The sequence below is a fragment of the Embiotoca jacksoni genome, unplaced genomic scaffold (assembly GCF_022577435.1).
Source record: "Embiotoca jacksoni isolate LCO1_2020_lvr unplaced genomic scaffold, fEmbJac1.0.p SCAF_17, whole genome shotgun sequence".
In the NCBI taxonomy this organism is placed as follows: Eukaryota; Metazoa; Chordata; class Actinopteri; family Embiotocidae; genus Embiotoca; species Embiotoca jacksoni.
Genome location: NW_027185307.1, coordinates 9,885,096 through 9,907,595, shown reverse-complemented (window position 1 = coordinate 9,907,595; position 22,500 = coordinate 9,885,096). Strand labels below are relative to the sequence as shown.

The 22,500-nt window shown below is 43.8% G+C and overlaps 1 protein-coding gene across 1 annotated transcript in view; it reads right to left on the bottom strand.

The window, feature by feature from the left end:
- Positions 1–22,500, bottom strand: part of zfhx4 (zinc finger homeobox 4) — an 88,191-nt gene that overhangs the window by 28,341 nt on the left and 37,350 nt on the right. Inside the window, 1 exon segment of the mRNA XM_069151544.1 lies at positions 11,995–12,229. Coding sequence (XP_069007645.1) covers positions 11,995–12,229 — 235 coding nt within the window.

Sequence of the window (22,500 nt, the reverse complement as noted above, 5' to 3'; positions counted from 1 at the left end):
CTTGCTACCGCCACCCCTCCCTTCTTTCTCCCCCCTTTTACTTTCTTAACCCCCCCCCCCCCCCGCTCACCCAAGCAGGATCTGTTTTAGATTTGAGCCAGTGGTAGAGCCATATCTCTACCTTATCTCTGCTAGCCGTCAGAAAACAGAAAGCTCCATGTTTCCATGCATTAGACTCCCGGCCCCTGACACGCCACTTGAAAATCTCACAGCCCCTCAAAATGGCTGAGCAGGAAAATAAAACAGCAGAAGATATCATTGAATGAAATGAAATACAGGTTACGGGGCTGCGTTGATATCACTTTTTTGGAGTGCGCTCTGATACGGCGTCATATCAAAGGAAATGTCAGCCGTGAAAATTATGGAAATGTATTTTGCCGTTGTGACAACAAATATCATCCAAAATCCTCCCCAGAACGAGATCAATGTTGAAGAGCAGCAAAGTGTCATTAGCTGTATTTGAAAAGCCATCAGAATTAAAGGGCCTGTGACATTTTTCACCCCCTGACCACTTCTGGGCATTAAACCCTATCGAGACATCCTGTTGTGTTTTTGGCTCCAATTATGCCAAAGCAGATGACTGTACAGGGAAGAATTGATTCCCTCTAAAGTTGTAACCAAAGAAAAAAAGGAAAGAATGTCGACAGGGTGTGGAATATGTTAACAATTTAAGGAAAAAGAAAAAAAAAAATCTATATTCAAATGACTTCCTATATTGATTTATAATTAAGTCTTAATTGTGGCAAGGCTTGGACTCAAACTGCCCTGTGACAATAGCTGTGAAAGAAGATAGGGGAACATTATTGATACACTTTAACAGTGGTGGTCGCCCAGACATTGATTCAGCCATTTTGTGGTGCCTTTGGCATGCACATGCAATCTAAATGCTCATGCATCTGAGGAAAGACAAAGACACACACACTCACACTCACACACACACACACACACACACACACACACACACACACACCCCATTGTGCAAAGATGCACGAACATCTGCATGGACAAACAAATACACACACCTAAGTGAACTAACACAGCATAATTAACCTTCATCTGGGAAAAGTCAGGGCTGTCTTATCTGGAAACTTGACTGTGCATGTGTGTGTGTGTGTGTGTGTGTGTGTGTGTGTGTGTGTGTGTTTTATCTGTTGTAATTACAGCATAAGGTGTGGAACTGATTGACTTCAGATGGGGTTGCTCGAGGTATTATTCTGGACAAAATAAGTGAGTGAGAAGAATGTGGGTTTGTGTGCGGGAGTGAAGTGAAGTGAATACGAACTCAGGCTTCCATACAGATTTTTAAATTATGCATTTATTTGTTACCCAAGTGTGTTTGTCATGTCTCCATGTGCTTCAACATACGTGGCCATGTGAAAGTGTGTGTGTGTGTGTGTGTGTGTGTGTGTGTGTGTGTGTGTGTGTGTGTGTGTGTGTGTGTGTGTGTGTCCCAACGGGCCTAATCAGGTATCAGATACCTTTTGTTTTGGGAGCTCATTGATGGATGAAATCTTTATCTGTGCTATTGATCAGGAGGGTGCGGGTCCTAAACTGTCTGTCTAGCTGCCTGCCTGCCCCAGCTCTAACAAGATTGCCAGGGCCGAGTATATCAGTTAACATTTAATCAATGGCAGCTTAAGACACTGGGGCTAAGGGAAAGAAGCCCACCGCATCAGCCCCTTGCCCCAAACCATTACTCGGGATTGAAGGGGAGCAATACCTACGTGTGCGTGGGGGGGCTCCAGATGATTACAAGGGATTGGGCCTGGTTGATCACATGTCTTCAGGGGACAGAGGTGTGTGTATGTGTGTGCTTGTGCCTCTGTTTACAGGCATGCAAGTGCTGGCTTGTCGATACATGTTAATACGTCAAAAATGCCAGAGGGGGTGGTATGTGCCGGGCTGCTCTGAAGAAAATAGGAAAACTGAATGAGGTGACTGATGTATTAGGAAAAAAAAAATGCTATTCAGATCAAGTGAAGGCATTAAATTGAACATTCCTGTGCAAAAAAAAAAAAAAAAGACACTCACACTGCAGTGGAAAGATATGACATATCAGGCAATGCGTGAGTTTTTTCTGCCTCGCTTGCAAAAAGCTCCCTGATGGTAAAATGCAAAAGAGGAGAGTCAGCAAAAAAGAAACATAATCAGTTTGACTTTTTTTTTTCTTGCTTTTTATTTTACCATCAACTAACTCATCTTAACTGTAAATGAAACCCAATCAGATCTAAGAGGCAGATCCTTCGTCTCCCATCTCCCACTTCTTCTTTCATTTTCTTATTCATGCTGGACATCATCATTATCAAATCAAATTTTCTGAGAATTAAACATGTACTTACAGTATTTGCCTATGCTCTGTGTGTGTGTGTGTGTGTGGGGGGGGGGGGTATGTTTCAGGATGAGTGTAACGGTGTGGATGTGTGTTTGTCAGGGGGTTGCTCTGACAGGGGAAGCCCCTCTCATGTCCCTGTCTTTCGTCCAAGCCTGGGAGATTCCCACCATCAAAAATCAATGTGTGTAAGAGCATATGTGCGCCTGTGTGTGTGTCAAGGTTTTGTAAGACAAATCTCTCCAGCGTGCGCCGCTTTAGTGCTATTGAACCAGGCTTCGATCACTCGGCCACTGTGAATAATGCAAGGGAGGCTACTGCTCACTTACAGCACAGGATGCCTGCATGTGTATGTGCGCGCGTGAGTGTGTGTGTGTGTGTGTGTGTGTGTGTGTGTGTGTGTGTGTGTGTGTGTGTGTGTGTGTGCATGTGCATGTGTGTGACAGAATGGTCCTTTTCCTTCTTGCAAATGCAACAGGGCAGTTCTTCGACGTTCCTCCACTTGGCCCTCTTAATCTCATGTCAGATACAGGAACTCCCACATTGATACTGTCGCTTCGAGTGCGTGCGTGTGTGTGTGTGTGTGTGTGTGTGTGTGTGTGTGTGTGTGTGTGTGTGTGTGTGTGTGTGTGTGTGTGTGTATGCTTGAGGCTCCTGCAGTAGACGGGAAGAGCTTAACTCAAGCAGACAGCTCAGGCCTGCACTTTGACACACCCTGACTCATTACATACAGCCGGCACACACTGGGATATTGTCATTAAAAAAGACAATTAGATATGAAGTCAAGGGAGCATCACTTACACACACACGGACACACACGCCTGCAAACACACGGCGCAGCAAATATAGGTGCTCATCTTCATATCCCCAGGTGCATGAAGCAGAAATATTAATAATCAGGATGTTACAGAGTAATTAAAATGATTCCGAATGATGAGTGCGTGTGTGTTTTCAGTGTTTTTTTTTTTTCTATTAATTAAGCTGAATGATTTGATATGACACAAAACATAATGCTTTAATGGTGTCCTAAACTTGATGTGGTTGGAGGGGACAACAGTTGATGGGGCTATAGGGAGAGACAGCACCACACACACACACACACACACACACACACACACACACACACACACACACACAGAACTGCTCATTGGCCCTGCCTAAGAGGAGCATCTCTTTTTTTCGACATAATTATCTGTGTCATCACTTATGAGGCAATTAAACAAACATCAGTTCCTATTTCCTCTCCCTCTGTCTCTCCTCTTATTCTGCATCTGTCCTCTCTCCTGCCATCTGTGCTCCTCCAGTCTATGTATCTCTCCTCTCCTCTCCTCTTCACCTCTCTCTCTCTCTCTCTCTCTCTCGCTCTCTCTCTCTCTCTCTCTCTGCTCATCTTCCTCCCCTCCTGTGTGACTCCAGACAAGGTTTCAATTTCAGCATGCTGATTGTCTCATTGCCGACTCTATGCATGTCTAACACTTACTGGCACTCTGGGGACCGGCAATACACACCATAGAATGCCTATTACACTCCCACACGTTTCTGGTGGGTGTGTGTCCATGTTTGTGTGTGTGTGTGTGTGTGTGTGTGTGTGTGTGTGTGTGTGTGTGTGTGTGTGTGTGTGTGTGTGTGTGTGTGTGTGTAAGAGGTGATGAGGGTGTAAAATGCCTATTACGCTGAGAGTCTGGTCTCTTACACTGGAGAGAATTCTCTGGCGCCTAAAGAGCAGAAAATTGCAATGCTCCTTTTCCTCACTCCCCATTAACCTGCTTTTGAAACAAAGGCCCGGCCAAGGTGTGTGTGTGTGTGTGTGTGTGTGTGTGTGTGTGTGTGTGTATTTTGGGAGTGCATGTGTGTATCCCTTCCCATTAGCCTTATGCACCATCATGGGGTAAAGCACCTTGTGTGCCTAACCAAGCAGAAACACTGGCATCTTTTCAGCATATACCTTCTGTTATTTTTTACTTTCTGTTTTATTAAACTGCCTTGAACAGGCTACTTACACAACAACAACGTCTCCTCGGCATCTTATAGTCGCTCTGTTCAGTCACTCATTTTCTTTTCCTCTTTTTTTCAATCTATCCAGGAAGGATGGGCAGAGGCAGATGGCATCTTATGAAGAGTTTCGAGATGACTAAAGCAGCAGGCATATTTGTCTAATTTGCACAAAGACATCCACATCAAAGGATAAATCAAGAAGCATGCTCATTCAATGGATTTTTATCAGTCTATCCATTTCTTGTTCTTTTTTTTCCCCCCCAGTACTCTTTTTCTCTCTCTGTCACATTCCTCTTTCTCTCTCTATTTTCAGAGCGTTATTAGGACATGATAAAAGCAAAAGGGATGTCATGACACAGGACCCCCTGTTAGCATTAGGAGGTGGGAGAGAAAGCGAACGAGAGAACGGAGAGGGTGGGTGGGAGGGGAGGAGATGAAAGAGATTTGTCTGGAAATGATTGCTCACAAGGCATTGATTCTCTGCTTTAATCTCACACAGTGTGCTCAAATTTCCTATTAGGGAGATGAAGAAAAGGAGCAAGAGGGAGATGGGTCTTATTCACATAGGTGGGGAGGTGAAACTTGGCATGTCTCTTAGTGTTTCTTTGGGCAGACAAAACATACATTTCCCATCCTCTGGAAAGGGAAGCAATGTCCTGAATGTATTTTTTTTTTTTTTTTTTTTTTTTACATGTGCTGCCTTGCTGTTAGGCCATTAGTCTGCTGTATGTTAACAATGGAGACGAACAACTATGGCTACTGAAATGCTGGAGGGTCACTCACGCACACACACACACACACACACACACACACACACACACACACACACACACAACGGACAAGCCACTGACAGCTGCTATCACTGCAAAGCTTCCTCCGGGTTAGCGACGATTAGCTTTAGCCTATAGGTAATCAATAGCTGCTATCAATTCCATACCTCCGATTGATGGATGAGGTAAAGGAAACAGAGGAAAATGAGAATGAATGGAGCAACAAAAGGAGGGATTTTTTTTTTTTGGCTCTTGCAAGGATTGCAACAACTCTACCTGATCACACGACTTTATAACGTTCCTGTTTTTTTTTCTTTCTGCGCATGGATGTGTGTGTGTGTGTGTGTGTGTGTGTGTGTGTGTGTGTGTGTGTGTGTGTGTGTGTGTGTGTGTGTGTGTGTGTGTGTGTGTGTGTGTGTGTGTGTGTGTGCGCGCTCGCATATAGGGCTGCCTTCAATATCCATCTGTGAATCGTATCATTGCCGTCTGAGATTAGTGGCTGCTTGGACCCAGTGAGTGCATTGCCTGGTTACCGTGGCTCCGGCTCCACACAACCCTCCTCCCATCACTGGATTGTTTGTCTTAATGCTGTGTGACATGGCCCATTGTTTTGTCCATCTGTGGTTAAGAGTCAATGGACAGGGGGTGTATGAAGGGATTGAGGAGGGAAAAGAATGGAGGTGAGGGAGAAGAAAATAAAGAAGAACAGGGGTGAAAAGGAGGAGGAGGAGGAGGGTGGGTGATGAAAAAAGGAAGGAAAAACAAGATGGGGACAAGAGCTGAGAGGTGAAAAAATACAGAAAGAGGAAGGTCAAAAAGAAGCCGAGCGTTAGGGAAAACATGCACTAACCCTGTGATTTCAATATGGTTGTAGGACTTTACATTCACCACTTCCTTTTCCAGGAGCTGTCCAGAGGCTTTCAGTTCCATATGGAGTGGGGCCTTAAGCTCTTTATGATATCACCGACGTGAAAGACGTTCTGGCCTTGTGACGCCATCCCCTCTTCAAAGGGTTAAGTCATATTTAGTATGCGTCCTCAGAGCCCCACGGCTTTGTATTGTAAATAAGACTAATGTGGCATTGGTCAGGTATGCTAATTCAGATAATCAGTGCAATTTCTGCAAATTATAACTGTCAGTGTGGTGGGCACAGAACCTTGGCGGAAAACATGAGGGAACAATTTAGCGCGGGTAATACCCCTCCACCAAAGAGCTGCTCAACTCAAAGAAAAACAATCGGCCTGAGCCCATACCGCCCCGACACACCATTTCAAAAATAGTTTATGGTGAACGAGGCTCTTTTTTTTTTTTCTTTCTGAGGCACAAGTCAGGCTGCTGCCCACTTTTTTCTATGTGCACACACAGACCGCAAAGTAATTATAATTTGCTTGGATGGAATTATTCAAAAAATGACCACATCTTTTACTCCCTCAGCCATAGAGAATATGGTTTTGGGAAATTTGGGGTAAATTGCTACTTGCCGAAAATATAATAATATACATATATGAATGTATCTTATTTTGATTTGACAAATGATTTAAAATGCAGTGTATTGTCTCCAACTAATTGCACAGCAATAAAAAACTACATACTTCACAGAAATCCTCTTGGGTAAAATCACATCACTCTCATCAGAATAGCTCTCCTCAGGAACTACATTTTTACTCATGTCGGGCACATAAAATAACATTCCAAGTTTTTATTATGCGAGGAATGGATTCCATCTGACTGCAATCTGTGGGCTTTACCTTTTACAGTATGTAAGTAACTTCCTGTTTCATAGTAAATGAAAAAGAAAAGGTCAGAAATAAATTACTGTATTTAATCATCTGCATGTAAGCAAATCAATATGCATCGTAAGTGGCTGCCGTAATCTATTAAGAGCCATTTCTAAACACAGATAGCCAATGGATGACTACTTAGAGAGACACAGAACTGTGACTAAAAAAGGGCCAAAGGTGTTCTTTGTTGAGCTCGTCAGCTTGTCTCACCCTCATCATTCAAAGTTAAAAGAGAAAATGGCCACCACTATGCTAACTCTTGTGGTTAGTGAGATCTGGGTGTGTGTTGCATCCTTTCTCTCACTCCTCTCTGGCCATCCATGAATGTTTATGTAATGCCCACAAATTACTGAGACAAACCCTGGAAATAGACTTCTGTCTGAGGAGAGACCTTCCCGAAAAAAAAAAAAAAAAAAAAGACGAAGAAGAGAACCGCTGGAATGGCGAAACCACCCCCACCAACCAGAGGGGGAAAAAAAAAGTATAAGATGAGGGAGGAGAGAAAACCTAATGCCTCAAAAGATGCTTTTGTGTCATCACATCGAAATGCTCTTTGGGAAACAGCAAAGCCCTTTCCCGCATTGAAAACTGAATGATCGTTTTTATTGGGTTTTTTTGGTGCGTCGACTTCAGACGGTTCGGGCTGGGTACATTTTGAAAACAAGGAAAGTCGGTGTACTTGCAAACGAGCGGGATAGCGCACTTTCTCTCTGCCCGTGCTCCATCACTTCCTGCTGGATGCACACAAACACATCTATATCCACATACAAGCATGTATGGGGATAATAAGAGTCCATTAGGCTCCGTTTTTAGCCTACAGCTGCTATGTAAATGGTTAGCACAGCAACACTAATTTGACTAGGACCAAAAATGTCCCAGAGCCTTATCACTCAGAGAAAACAAAAAGGCTCTGGACACACTCACACATGCACACACTCACATACACACACACACACGCACACACACTCACATACACACACAGATGATAAAAGTGTTGTTGGTCTCTCTAAGTCAGAAGAGGTCTTTTGTTTAAAAGGGGGATTCAGACAAAGAGGGTCCTCTCCCTCCCTCTTTAATGCATGTCGGGTGGTGGCTGGTGGTGGTGGTGGGGGCTATAGAGGGATGGAGATGTGTGGGTGGTGGGGTGGTGGGGTGGTGGAGGGATGGATGACAGGCTAGGCTCTCAGAAATAATTACCTCCATAAGATCCCATCTCCCTTTTCCTTTTTGTGAGGGACAGAGGGAACGAGGAAGGGGAAAAAAAAAAAAATGTGACAGAAAGTAAAGTATGCAGAAAAGGCCCCATGTTTCTGCTTGGTCTGGCTTATGAGGAGCTTTACACATGATGGAGCACCGGGCTAATGGGCGAGGATACACACAGGAAAAACACACCGATGCACACACACCTCCTCGCAATCTTTATGGCTAAACAAACGGTCAAAAGCGCAAGACGGAGGCGGCAACAGAAAAATCATTGTAACAGCTAAACTTCAGAGACCATGAATGTCTCCAAAAATCCAGCTAAACAAATTGTTCAAATTATAAAACTGATGATGGAATACCCATGACTCCATTTCTGTCATATTTTTCTTCTTTTTTTTTTTTTGTTGCTTGAATTTTCCTAAACAGCCTCATTCAGGGTGTAACTTCATTACAGGGCAGAGAAGAGCACACACACAAAAATCTAATTTTTTTAATAACTTTTGGACGACCCTCAAAGCGAAATGGCCCCCAAGTCTTCTATGTTGGGAGGCAATTCATTTATTTGCTCGTTCTTCTGATGCAAACTGGCATTTTTCATAAACTCAATTTTCTTTATCACTTATAATTGTACACAGAGAGGGACGGTTTATCTGAGACATGTGGACACAGTGGGCCTTTTGTCTCTGAGGGACACGTTAAAAGTTCATGGGCAAGAGTTTTGACTGCATAGACGGTGAGTGTTAACTCACACATTATGCACATGAAAGTGCGCAAATAGATGAGCGCTCACAGACACACAGTTGACTCACTTCAAGTGTTTACCGAGTGTAAAGAGTAAGATGACTGGGAAATATATGAGAATTAGAGACTCGAAAGGATAACAAAGACTTAAAGGTTCTTAAAAAAAAAAAATACACAGATGCATCAGCAAACACGTGCTATGGCATGCGCACAATGCAGCACAAGTGTTGCTCATACACTCCTGTCTTTGTTCAAAACACCTATACCCTTGCGGTGCGTCTCTGCAGCACTGTATCCTTAATTAGGCCATAAAATCAGCATCAAAATTGTTTAATGAAAGCCATTCACATGTACATAAAGTCCAGAGCATTAGAACTCTTATTCCCAAATGAGCCTATAATTATCTGGCTCGGTGCCAAGTCCGGGGCTTTAAGAGAAAGATACCGGTCAGCACTTAAATTAATCTTTTTCATACCAGTCTCTAATGAACAGAAAGTGCTCGAGTCAGGAGTTGTAGCCCCAGCAAAACTAACAGCGCACGTACACATGCACGTATACATAAACAGAGGGTCCTTAAAGTGAACACTGGCTGAAAATGTTGCCTACTATAGAGCCTTTTCCATCGGCAAAAACATTCACATCATCTATCACTATAGGAGCCTAAAGCAGTTATAATATACCTTTTTTTTCTTTTCTTTGTAACATCACCTAGTAAGCATTGTTACCACGTGTTATTGTGTAATCTAAAATGCAAACAGCTCATGTAAGAAAAAAAAAAACCTGGTAAAAATAAACGACAAAGAAAAAAACAGGTGTTCTGTTTGACTCCAGAACTATAGAACAAGAACACAACCCCAATTTATTACATTGACTCTCAGTGTTTGATCTCTCCATGACACATTTGTACTTCCCCCTCTACCTACACCTGCCAAATGCTTATGGGCTACAAGGAAATGCCTTTGAAACATTTACCATGTACCTTGTGAAAGAATACTGTTGTTCCCCCCCAAAAAAATTATATAGAGTGGGCAAAAGAAGGGCATCCAAAAAAGTGGCTTAGGATTTTGCATGCTGCCAGTGTCCGCTTAAGCTTTTTGCACGAGCTTCCTCATGGAAATTCACCATGTGGCATCAAAGCCAAGGTATAAAACGAGGGCCCGAGCAACAAATATGGTGTTTTAAGAGTGGAACATTTGAAATAGGTGCAGTGGGCAAATATTGCTTTTGACAGGTTTAAAACCTGGTTGTGCTCGCCGGTTTGAGATGTAAAAAGTGGAGAGAAGAAAAAAAAAAAAAAAAAAAGGCTTGGAGCCACAGCTTGTGTTCTGGATGAAAAAAAAATGGACAGGAGCAGGGGAGAGTGGGAGATGGAATAAGCAGGACAAAAAAGGAGGGAGAGAGAGAGAGAGAGAGAGAGAGAGAGAGAGAGAGAGAGAGAGAGAGAGAAAGACAGCGGGATGGGGGGCGGGGGGTGTTGGGGGCTATGTTAAAATGTAAGGTAATGATTTATCTAAGCATGCTTTTCTGCTGCACCCCAAATCTCACCGAAACTTTGATCCATGTGTAATTAAAACCAAACGCTCACCGGCGAGTCTCCATTTCAGGACTGGGAGCTCTTCTCCTGTTCGTGTGTGTGTGTGTGTGTGTGTGTGTGTGTGTGTGTGTGTGTGTGTGTGTGTGTGTGTGTGTGTGTGCGTGTGTGTGTGTGCGTGTGTGTGTGCGTGTGCGTGTTGGGATTCACATGTGTTTCTAAGCGCTGGGCCCCCATCTGTTTTGGGAGTACATGTACAGTATAAACAGGACACTTTGGGGAGCACAGATTCATAGTGAAATACACACACATATATATATATAGATATATATCTATATATCTATATATATATATATACACACACACACACACACACACACACACACACACACACACACAGATGTATGAACTAATGCTATGCTGGAATGCTATTCAAAACGTGTTACCCCCTCCTCGCTGCACCACCATAACACCCCACACCACCCGCTCCTTCAGGTCAAGCAAAGCAAAAATAAGTTAAGCGCTCATTTTCTCCCAGCAGTATTAACATAGGGATGACTAAATAATGGACCCTGACTCTCCGTCTTCTGGTTTAAATTACAGCGCAGCCCCCTCCCCTTACACCCTGCAACCCCTCACCAACCATCCAACCCCCACTCAAAGAAAAACGATTAATCTTTTTTTTTTTTTTTGTCTCTCTGAATGTTTTACAGTTCTGTTACACTTATTAGCTGCTGGCAGGACGGAGACTCTTAAATGAAAGCCAAATTGCTTTGGTCATGAGAAAGGAAATGAAAGCTCACTCCAGGGAGAGACTGTGTAGCCATAGCATACGTGAGTGTGTGTGTGTGTGTGTGTGTGTGTGTGTGTGTGTGTGTGTGTGTGTGTGTGTGTGTGTGTATGCGTGCGTGCGTGCGTGCGTGCGTGCGTGCGTGCGTGCGTGCGTGCGTGCGTGCATGCGTGTGTGTGTGTGTGTGTGTGTGTGTTTGCGTGTGTGTGTGACTAATGTATGTGTGTACAGGCCTTTCACTACGAGATCCTCCCAAGGTGAAATTTCATAAGCTGACTGCTTGCCTGCCTGGGATGTCCCTGTGCTCAGGACAGTGTGTGTGTGTGTGTGTGTGTGTGTGTGTGTGTGTGTGTGTGTGTGTGTGTGTGTGTGTCTGTTTCAGATATAAGCGCGGCAGCCTAATAGGAACAGTATGCTCATTTTGGAGAGATTAGGAGGAATGGACGGGTCTGTATCAAGAGACGTGATCTGGATGTGAAGGCCAGAGGAAGGAGGGAGTGAGAGAGGTTTGACAGAATAAAGAGGGAGTGGTGCGAGAAAAAAGAGATGGGAGGAGTGCAAGGAGTAAAGAGAGATGGCTCTGACTTCAAACAAAGAAGACTGACCATCACAACTGACATCAAAATTAAAAACAAAAACAAAAAAAATCTAGAAAAACAAAACACAAACAGAAAATGACAAAAAAAAAATTAAAATTAAAATTAAAAAAAATTGTGTGTGTGTGTGTACTGCAGAAAAAAGACAAAATCCACAAACTCAAATAGCAAAAAAAACAAAAAAAAAAACAACAAAAAAAAAACCTCGAGTCAAAACAACCAAAGCAGACAGACAAAGCAGGTTGAAAGAGCACAGACCTTGGCTGCTGGGGCACTCCTTGACATGGAACAGCTCATTGAGGCTCAGTCCATCATCATCTCCTCCCAGGCCTTGCTGGTGCAGCTGGAGTTTCCTCAGTCCTTCGTTCTGCTGGTGGCGAGCTGAGCGGCCGTGCTGGACCAGGTTGAGGCGGGCCTTGGTGGAGTAGTCACACAGCATGCAGTAGTAGACACACGACTCGGGGCTGTACGCACTGTCCTGGTTCTGCAAGTGCTGCGGGACAAAAGGAGGGGAGAGCGGACGTTAGGTGTGCTCACGTTTCAAGGCCGATTCCTCAGACAGTAACAGCTACACTCATCTCTCCAAAGTATTTCTTTAGCAGTCGTTTTTTTTTCAATAATATCTTTTTAATTGTTTTAAAAGAAATAAATGGCTATGAAAGCCTTCCTTCTGCTCTGCTTCCACTTGAATTAAAAACTTTCGGAACCCAGAAATCTCACTTTTCTGGTTCAAACAAGGCAGCAGAAAGTCAGTGGGCAGCATGTCAGTCAGGACCATTATTTCCTTCAGTAGTATTGTACTCATTTTAACAAGAATCTGCTCAAGAGCTACGTTCACTTCTCCGCAAAGCTACTGCACACCCCCAAAAAAAATCCTCAACTATCCCACATCAAACTCTGAAACAACAAAAGACTGTAGAAATAAAAGCAAGATCGAGAGCAAACAAACGAACCGACAAACGTCATTTTGTTCATTTTAAACTGAGGTAACACTATTAAACAGTAACAGATGTCTTCAGTTCAGACACAACACGGCATTTCAAATTAACTGGATAAGGTCTAGGTGACATAAAGATTTAAAAAAGAAAAAAAACAAAAAAAACAACACAAAAAGTCAGACAAGGGGTTGAGTTCAGAACACCGTTTTTGTCTTTAACATGCACATTGTCCGGCTCTCCTTATTGTTGGCAGCTGCAGGGGTTTCTCATTCAATGTGTGCTGTCAGTTGCAAGCCCTTAATTTCCAGTTGCCTCTTTAATGGCATTGCAGCCATGCAAAGCTACCCCCTACCTCCTGTCCCTGCCCTCGGTGTGTGTAGGTGCACAAAACACACAGGCACACACACACACACACACACACACACACACACACACACACACACACACACACACACACACAGGGCACAGCCTTCCCCCCCTCCTCCACCTCTCCCCCCCTATCCCACCTTGCCCTACTCCCATACACCCAGTCAAGCCAAGCATATCAAGTGTGCTTCTGTTGTTGCTGCCGGGCTAATGAACAATGCACAAAAACAAAAGACCGGGCCAAGCTTTTATTATCTGATCCTCCGTGGAAGGGAGAGAGGGAGAGAGAGAGAGAGAGAGAGAGAGAGAAAGAGAGAGAGAGAGAGAGAGAGAGAGAGAGAGAAAGAGAAAGAGAGACACACACACAGGGAGGAAAACACAGCAAGGCAGAGAGAGAGACACAGAGGTGGCTCACAAAGATGAGTTTATACTTCAAGATGTATTCATACAGCCATGTGAGAAACAGGTGCAGGGTTGCACGAGTTAATACACATAATGGCACATGTGAGTGCGAACCCTGTCCCTCGCATCTCCCATACAAGATGGTTCTTTCCCGAAGCATGAAAAGTTAGCCAGGTAATATTCCCTCTGGGGTCATTGTTGCGTCATGTTATATGGAGCAAAACCAGGGAGACTGACTGGAAAAATTTATATGTGTGTGTGTGTGCATGCAGTGGGAGGAGCAGGGCGCAGGTGTGTGAGTTCTACCTCCCCTCCTCCCTCCTCCCTCCTCCCCCTCCCCTTTCCTCTTCCTCCTTTGACAAACAGGGATTAGCAACATAGCTACAGCCGCTAACACATCTTTTCTCTCTGTCTCTCCCTTTTTCTTTCTTTTGTAGGAAATCTTTTTTTCTCACGAGACGGTGGGACGTCCCCTCTCAGTCAGAGGCCCTTTCAGAAGTCTTAAGTTTTAATTAAGTCGGAGTTGTCAGAAGAAAGCTCCCCAAGTCCAGAGCTCAGGGCCATTAATTACAGCTATCTTTGTTTCTCTGTGAAAGGAGGCCTCCCTCGCTCTTTCTTTCTCTCTCTCTCTCTCTCTCTCTCTGTCTCTCTCTCTTTCTTTCTTTGCTTCTTTTCTTTCTTCCCCTCCCTCCCTTGCAGGGAAAACCTGGCTGCCTAGTCTTTTTCTGTGGAAACCACACACGTGTGCTCAGGACTCAAACACACATAAATCACTTGCGTAAACAAGAAGAAGCTCTGAGTTCAAGTCTTTTCATCGAAATATAAACTTTTCTCATTTTGCAGTGTTTTCCTTCTCTTCCCAACACAAGTCCTGACAGTGTTTCCAATCATCTTGCCCATCAAGAGGGCCTTCAGTAGCCACGCCATAATCCTATACACCACACACAAAAGCAGCTATACTTACAAACCTCCCCAGTGTTATTCACTCAGTCATCAATTATTACTCCTAGAGTACAAAAAAAAAAAAAGAAAGAAGAAGACTACTTATGATTGCTGTGTGGCGTTTGTTCTTTCTCTTCTTTCAATTGTATCTGGACACTCCAACACACTCTTATTTCATGACCATTCTGATAAAGATGGGGGGCTATATAGAAGGGAATGAAAATGGGTCCTTTGAATTGGATGGAAAACTAGTAAACAAACAAAGTATTTACTTTCCCCAAGTGACAACCCTTAGTAATACATTAACAACTGCAATAGGATAGAAGTGTGTTTTGTGTGTGTGTGTGTGTGTGTGTGTGTGTGTGTGTGTGTGTGTGTGTGAACATGTCCATTGATGCATAGGAGTCTTATAAGGAGAGAAAAGAGTTTCATTGGAGTTGTAGGGACATTAGGAGAATTGTACTGCTTTAAAATTAACATTTTCATCCATATCTGCTGTGATCTAAAACACCACACATTCTTCAATGCCTTAACTTACACTGTAATGTATTTAGGATATGAGGCCTCAGCTGAGAGTAGCTGAATGATATACTTGAGGGTTGAACCAGGCTGCCAGATAGGTTTAGGCCTAATATTAATTCTCCCCCCATCAGCACATTCCAGAGGGTTTGTTTAAGACCTAAACTAGAGGTTTGACTGTCGCTCTCTGGCACTCGGCAGGCCTGAAATGCAGGCGGTCTGGTGATCACAGGCCAGGACATCCATGATTTATGAACTTTTAAAGGAGCACTTTGACTCCTGCCAGGCGTGGGCTGTGTAATGCATATTCAAACACACAAACACACTGTTCCTGCTCCTGGGTTTGTGCCCGTGTGTGTGTGTGTGTGTGTGTGTGTGTGTGTGTGTGTGTGTGTGTGTGTGTGTGTGTGTGTGTGTGTGTGTGTGTGTGTGTGTGTGTGTGTGTGTGTGTGTGTGTGTGTGTGTCTGCTTGAAATGTGTATGTAATTTATGCCACAGCTGATTTGTGTGTATGTGCTGTACATACCTTTGTATCATATCAAGTGTGTGTGTGTGTGTGTGTGTGTGTGTGTGTGTGTGTGTGTGTGTGTGTGTGTGTGTGTGTGTGTGTGTGTGTGTGTGTGTGTGAGTGAGTGAATGGCTAAAAGGGCCATCCTCATCAATATGGCACCTCTCCAGAGTGCCTGGTGGTTAATTGTTGGGGATTAGTGTTTGGCAAACAACCAAATAAGCTAACACTCCCTGTGGGCCAATCAAAATCAGCTAAACAGCACTCCCTTGGTGGACTTAAATGTGGCACAGACTTCTCTGGATGGTGGACGAGGTGCATACACCCCCGCATACACATGATGCAAAGTATGACACTGAGGACTTCCTGTTTACCTGTCAAAAACACAACATTGTCAGCCCTGTCAATGACAAGCTCACACACACTGGGACTTGTATGAGTATGAGGAGAGGGGAGGAGAGTCACTTTGACAGGTAAAGGAAGCTCCCTTGTGTAGTGGTTTGCTGCTGCTGTGTGTATGTGTGTGTGTGTGTGTGTGTGTGTGTGTGTGTGTGTGTGTGTGTGTGTGTGTGTGTGTGTGTGTGTGTGTGTGTGTGAGTGAGGATGACAGAGGACTGCATTCATTATGCAAAATGAGATGTTTACAAAACACCTTTCACACACACACATAAACACAGGCGACACACACACCTCCCCTCCACTCCCTCCCTGGGTTTGCGGGGAGGATAGCAGCACCACTGTCTCACATCCATTTGTTCTATCTGGGATGACAAAGCTGCCTCATTAACTGAATTCTTAATAAGCCAAGCCAAAAGACATCATCTCACAACTTCTTTTATCTCCGTGCATGTACATGTATGTGAGTGTGTGTGTGTGGGGGGTATAATTTCAATCATTCTTTTCTTCTCACTGTGTGTGTGTGTGTGTGTGTGTGTGTGTGTGTGTGTGTGTGTGTGTGTTTGATTTTTATGCATCAGTAAAATCGACTCTGCATTTTTTTTGTATTTTTACCTCATAAATATGTTTGTGTGTGTCTGTCTATAATTTCAACCGAGTGTTATTTTTTTTTGCCTGTGATTGTGATGTGTTCACTGGTGACATAAAAATATTTCAGCGCAAAGCAGTGGGGTTGCATTTTCCTCCACAAACCAAATAACAAATTAGGGTATTCAGTACAAACATGACTCTTTCCTGTCATTAAGTGTAGAACCAGGCAGCTAATGAATACATACTGAAAGTAGAAACCCTCCGCCACAGCAGCTATATCTTAATAACCAGTGAGTGTGTGTGTGTGTGTGTGTGTGTGTGTGTGTGTGTGTGTCTACACGTTTTATACGTAAAGAATCTGTGCATACATTCAGTTTTGTTGTGAGTCCGCAGAGAGCATACATGCAAAAGTTCACCAGGCACAGTGTGAAAATAAAAACCTCTTTATCTCCTTTCATCAGTATTTTTTTTTTCTTCTTTTTTTAGAGTAGGTAGGGAGCTCCTTGTTGGGTATACCTTATTTTATTTTTTTTTGTTTTAAAGACTGTCACCAGCTTCCGGTGATATCCCCTGAGCCCCGAGGGCCATCAGAGACAAAAACAGCCCCACTTGGCCCAGCAAACAACAAAAGCATGTATTGTTCCTTGAAAGTATTTTAAACACATACCAGTACTGCCTGGAAGGCTGCCAAGTGTAGAATTCCATCAGTGCTACCACCTCCCTAACACATGTTACTGCTAACCGCCACTCAGCCCCCAAGACATAGATGTAATGCAAGATCAGTGCCGATGGATCCGCTGGCAGACTGTGCTGCTGAAAAGAGAGGCTGAGGGCTCAGGTATGTGCCACTTTGCTTCCACAGATAAAGAGAACAGCAACTATAGTGTTTGGAGACACAAAAACAAATAAGCATATAGAACCCACGCAGCAAAAACTGCTGAGTGCACAGTGCAACAGATATACACACAAAATGCACAACTCCTGCTTCTCTCCCTTTCTCTCCTACAAGGCCACAGTGAGTGATCTGAAGATGCTGGAGACACAAACAAACAATCCCCCCCCCCCCCCCAACCAACCCAACCGTCTTTTATTTCCTGATGGTCGTCTTTCCTCTGTTGACTACCCAGGCACTCATTTTTTATGGGGGTTATAATCAAATGATTGTCTACATATGCAAAGACAAATATTTCCTCCAGCTAAACTGCCTCTCCCGTTTCTCTAGGCTCTGCCTGCTGGCAGTCACATGTGGTCACAGCTCTAGGGCCTGTCCATAAGGTGCAGGGCCTGTGGGCGAGCTTCGCTTAGGTCACCCAGTACTAATAAGCATCTATCGTATAATCGCTGCCAAGCCAAATAAATGAATTATCACAAGGAGTCTTTCATACTACATTTGTGCCGGTCTTCTCCATTTCTGTACTATCTCTCCCCCCCCCCCTCTCTCTCTCCCCCTCACCTCTTCTTTCACATTTTTCTCCATTCCTTCTTTATTCCTCTTTTATATTTGTCAGCAAAAAAAAAAAAATGAATGCGCTTGGGCTTCGTGGGTGTGTGGAAAATAATGCAAGTCCAGTTAATAGCCTGGCCTTACATTTTTCTGACTCCTACATATGGACACACACACACACACACACACACACACACACACACACACACACACACACACACACACACACACTCTTGTAGCAGTGACGTAAGTGTGTCTGACTCTGACATATGGGGTGAAGTCCAATGTGAAGTTCCCAGCTTCCTGACCTCTGGCCCCTCTCGGAAAAACTGCTGTCTATTTCTTAAGCACTTTCTTTTGCTCAAGCAAACACACACAGGGAATACATACCAGAGGAAAGAAACGAGTAAAAAAAAAAAAAAAAAAAAAAAAAAAAAACAACGCCGTTGATTTATAAAATTTGTTTGTAGAAAATATATTCTCTACACACCACACACTGTATTTTCTATTACACTGACTGAGCAGTTGGGAATAACAGCTTCTAGGAGACAGAGACACCAGAGCAGATCTCACGTACTCATCGGTGCATTTGAGTTAGGTGTCCTGAAAGCCAGCTCACCTCCATCCCCCAAGATAATGGATCAGTATTTACATTAGCATTAGATTTAGACAGCATGGCTCAGCCACTTACTCCCTATTAGCCATCCTGACCTTCGTCTATTAGGGTCTAAAAGCCCCCGCTTGTCTCCACCGCCGCCAGGTGAGACTGACCAGACCTCCCCACTTCCCTAAACCATCTTGCTTCTGAGATTATCTTTTCCATCCACTCACAAAGGGATACAGATCATAAAATGCTGAGATCAAGATCATTAAAATGCTAACATCCTTGTGGGATTATATTTTTCCTGCGCAGTGCGAGGGGAGGGATATTGCTGAAACGCTAACATACTTTTTGGGTAGGGTTCATCGTTTTTCATCTCTCCCTACATGTAAAGATGCTTTTGGGAAATCAAGGCAAGGTCTAATTGACAGGGTTTATGAAAGACAGGGAGAAAAACAAAAATAAAGGGGTTGAAAATCTGGGGCTTCATCTTATTGGCTGCTACCATCAAAGAGGTTTGAACTACACTGATGTTGTTATATTTAACTAAAACTGAAAGGGAAGAGAAGGGAAAATAATTTTTCCGAGAGGAACAGAGATTTTTGCCAAGTTTGTTTTTCTTTGCTCTGTTCGTAATGGAGGCTCGCTGAAAAAAAAAAAGTCTATTAGAGGGAGTTAGACAAAAGGAATGACAGAAACATACAGTGAAAGATAACTTACTCATAGATATGATGATAGGAGAGGCGAGGGAAATCTATGACAGAGGGAACAAAAGAACAAGAGATGGAGAGAGAGGGAGAGAATGATAGGGAAGAATCTAGAAGAGTGTAGTCGGGTTCAAATCACTAATTACACATTCCTGAGCCTGTGAAGGGGAGTATTGTTTTCCAGTTAGCCCCTACCCTGTCGCATGGTTTCACTTAGCACAAAACAAAAGGTACAGGGAACAAAACACAAGCCTAATACCAGGCCCTGCTAATGACAGAGAAATGGGAGAAATTATCCCTGGGGTGGATCCTCGTGAGAAAATGGCTGGTGATTACTGGACAAAGGGAGTTCATTTTGAAACTGTCACAAAATGGCAGTCTGCTTGTGTTTTTTTAAGAGTTGTATTTATCAAATGATTGTACAATTTAACACTTTTTTTGATAGATGCATCACTGCCCATGCTTGGGCTACACTTATCTCCAACTAAAGTTTGTAAAAAGCTTTGTATAAAATTACAGAATCCACTTCCAAACACAAAAATGTTAACATTTCAACACTTTCAATCAAACAAAAATAAAATTTCAGGCCTTACTCCGAAGAATCCATGCAGCAGTGTGGCTTGTTGTGCGGACAAGCCATGCATGAGCATGTGTATGTGGAGTGGTACCTCTGCCAGGGAGAGCACAATGAAAGCACCTCTTCAGCAGCACTGCTTTGCATATTGCCACAGGAAATCAAATGCCTTGCAGTTGACCTACAAGATGGCACACTTGATCCCTTCCCCACTTTACAGAAGGCAGCCATTTCGGTCTGCTTTGTCTGCTTTAGCCCCTCTTGATTATCAAAACTCAAACATTTGAGTAGTGACTGGGTGCCATGGAGCACACTCTGATAACAATTTTATGACATGTTACAAACTCAGCCAACCACACATTTGACAACTTGAGATGTTCTGTCTTACCCCCATAAAGCCCTAATGATGAGCTCTGTGCTGTTCCGGCAACATGGAAGACCCCCAACATTTCCTGAAAGGAGCCAGGGAAGGGGGTAAGCTGATATGGGGTGGCAGTGCTGGGCAGAGTCACCCGGCTGGTAGTGTTTGCCCAGGCCCCAGCCTTCTAAAGGAAGGATATTGTTTTCCCCTGAAAAAGCCTCAGCCGCAGTCCACATACCAGCGTCCACTCAACATACCAATGGGCTCTTTGAAGATTACTCAAATGTTTGCCTTTGTTCCCCCCTCCTTCCCCATCTGCCCCTACCCCTGGTTCTGACCTACACTCCTGCCAGAATCAGGAAAAGAGGAGAATGGACAAACTGAAAAAAAAAAAAAAAAAAAAAAAAAAAAAAAAAAAAAAAAATTGAACTTATATCTTCAGAAAACAGTGGGAAAGTAATACCACCTGAAGCTGCACTCAGATTCAAAATGGCCTCCGTGAGGGATGGGCAGCTAAAGGAAAGAAATAAAAGTGCTGTGGCCACCAGCAGAGTGGATCTAAACATAAACACGAGAGAAGGGCAGTGTATTAATGCATGGCAGTTTATATGCAAGGGTATTAAATGCAAGTCTTTCATCTGTCTGCTGATAGAGAGAAACATGCTTTTAAAGACAGTCCGCTCCTCATCCCTGGTGCAAGTCCACAATTAGAGTTGAATATGATAATTCCGATGGGTTAATTTAACTAAATGCGCCGAAAACTAAGGACCCCCCTTCACCTCTATGCAGCCCACATTAATCCCGAACAAGTAAGTGGGCTTTCTATCAGGTCTATTTCAAAGCATTAGGGATTACCTCGCAGAAACTAAGCTGCTTGAACTCACAGGAGGTCAGTGGCATTGTGCTGCTGCAAAGATGGAAGGCCAGCGGTAGAGGGATAGACAGCAGGACAGGTCGGCTCCCCTTTCTGCAGCTCTCCACCAACATCCCCAGATCCCTCTCCCTCCTCCATCTTCCTCTCACTCCCCCCCCCCCCCCCATCTCTCTCTTTCACCGTATAATCGAATATCTCCCACTACTTATCTATTCACTGAGCACCTAATGGTTAAAATCAATTACAGCTGGAATGCTGAAATGCCGAATACTGGTCCACATGCTGATAATGACAGAGAGAGTGTGAGAATGAGAGAGAAGGCGAGAGAGAGAGAGAGAGAGAGAGAGAGAGAGAGAGAGAGAGAGAGAGAGAGAGAGACAGAGAGAGAGAGACAGAGAGAGGGACTTGGGACCTTTCCAAGGGAGTAGCACAATTACCTCCAATCGATTGATTATTGATTTGGAGTGGCGTTGAGGAGTATTTCAGTTCAACTTTGTCCATATCAATATCCTGATAGCTTCATGAGAGGGGAAAAGCGTGATAGTGCTATCTAAATACCATTCGAAAGCTGATGTAACACTTCATACTATTTTCAGAATAGATATAGAAAAAAAAAAAAAAAAGGGTTTTATGACAACTTTCATACAAATTAAGCACGCATTTTAATGTCAGGTGATTTCAAAAGTAAAGCTAATGAACTTACACAAAAGTATTTATCTGATATCCCTGCCATGTGATCTGTCTGAGGCTGCTCTGATCAAATCAATGCATCAAAAGTGGAGACAACATGCCCCGAGAGATCATATTTGAGCTCATGCGCCTTCTTTGATTGTTACTTTTTTGGTTTTTTTTTAACAGTCTTGTTATCTTTGTCCCAACAGCATGATCAAGACCCAAGAGAAAAGAACGGGGATAGGAAGGAGTTATGGAAATAAGATAAAAGATAGGAGGAAGACAAGTGTGTGAGGAAGGGGGCGTGAGGGTGGAAGGAGGTGGAGGAAGAGAGAAGTGTGTGTTTGGGTGGGTGTTGGGGATGAGGGTTAAGATGAGGGGAAAAAAGACACACACAAAAAAAGAAAAAGAAAAGACAAACTCCTGCTAGCTCCTTTGTTCCCGCATCCCAGCAATATTCCCTTTCCTTCTGGTGGTCTGGAAGACAATAACCCCCCCTCCCCCCCCCCTCCCACTTTCCACACACTTCACAACTACCCCCCCCCCCCCGACCCCCCCCTTCTGCTATCGTTCCCATACCTGTCAGCCCCGATCTGCTTCACAGTCGCCTGCACATGGACACGGCCCAAATGACCCACTGCTCAGAGAGGGGTGGGAATGATTATGAAGAGGATCACATCTGGCTATTAATATGGGAAAACCAGCGCTGTCTTTTTCTGTGTCTCCCACAGACGAAAACACACCTTTTTCCAAGTGAAAAACAAAAAGGCGTCTACATCACACAGTCTGCTGGTTTTAACTAATTTATCGGAGAGTCAAGAAGTAGAGAGGGGGGGGGTGAAGGGGTGGGTGGGTGGCTAGGGTAATTA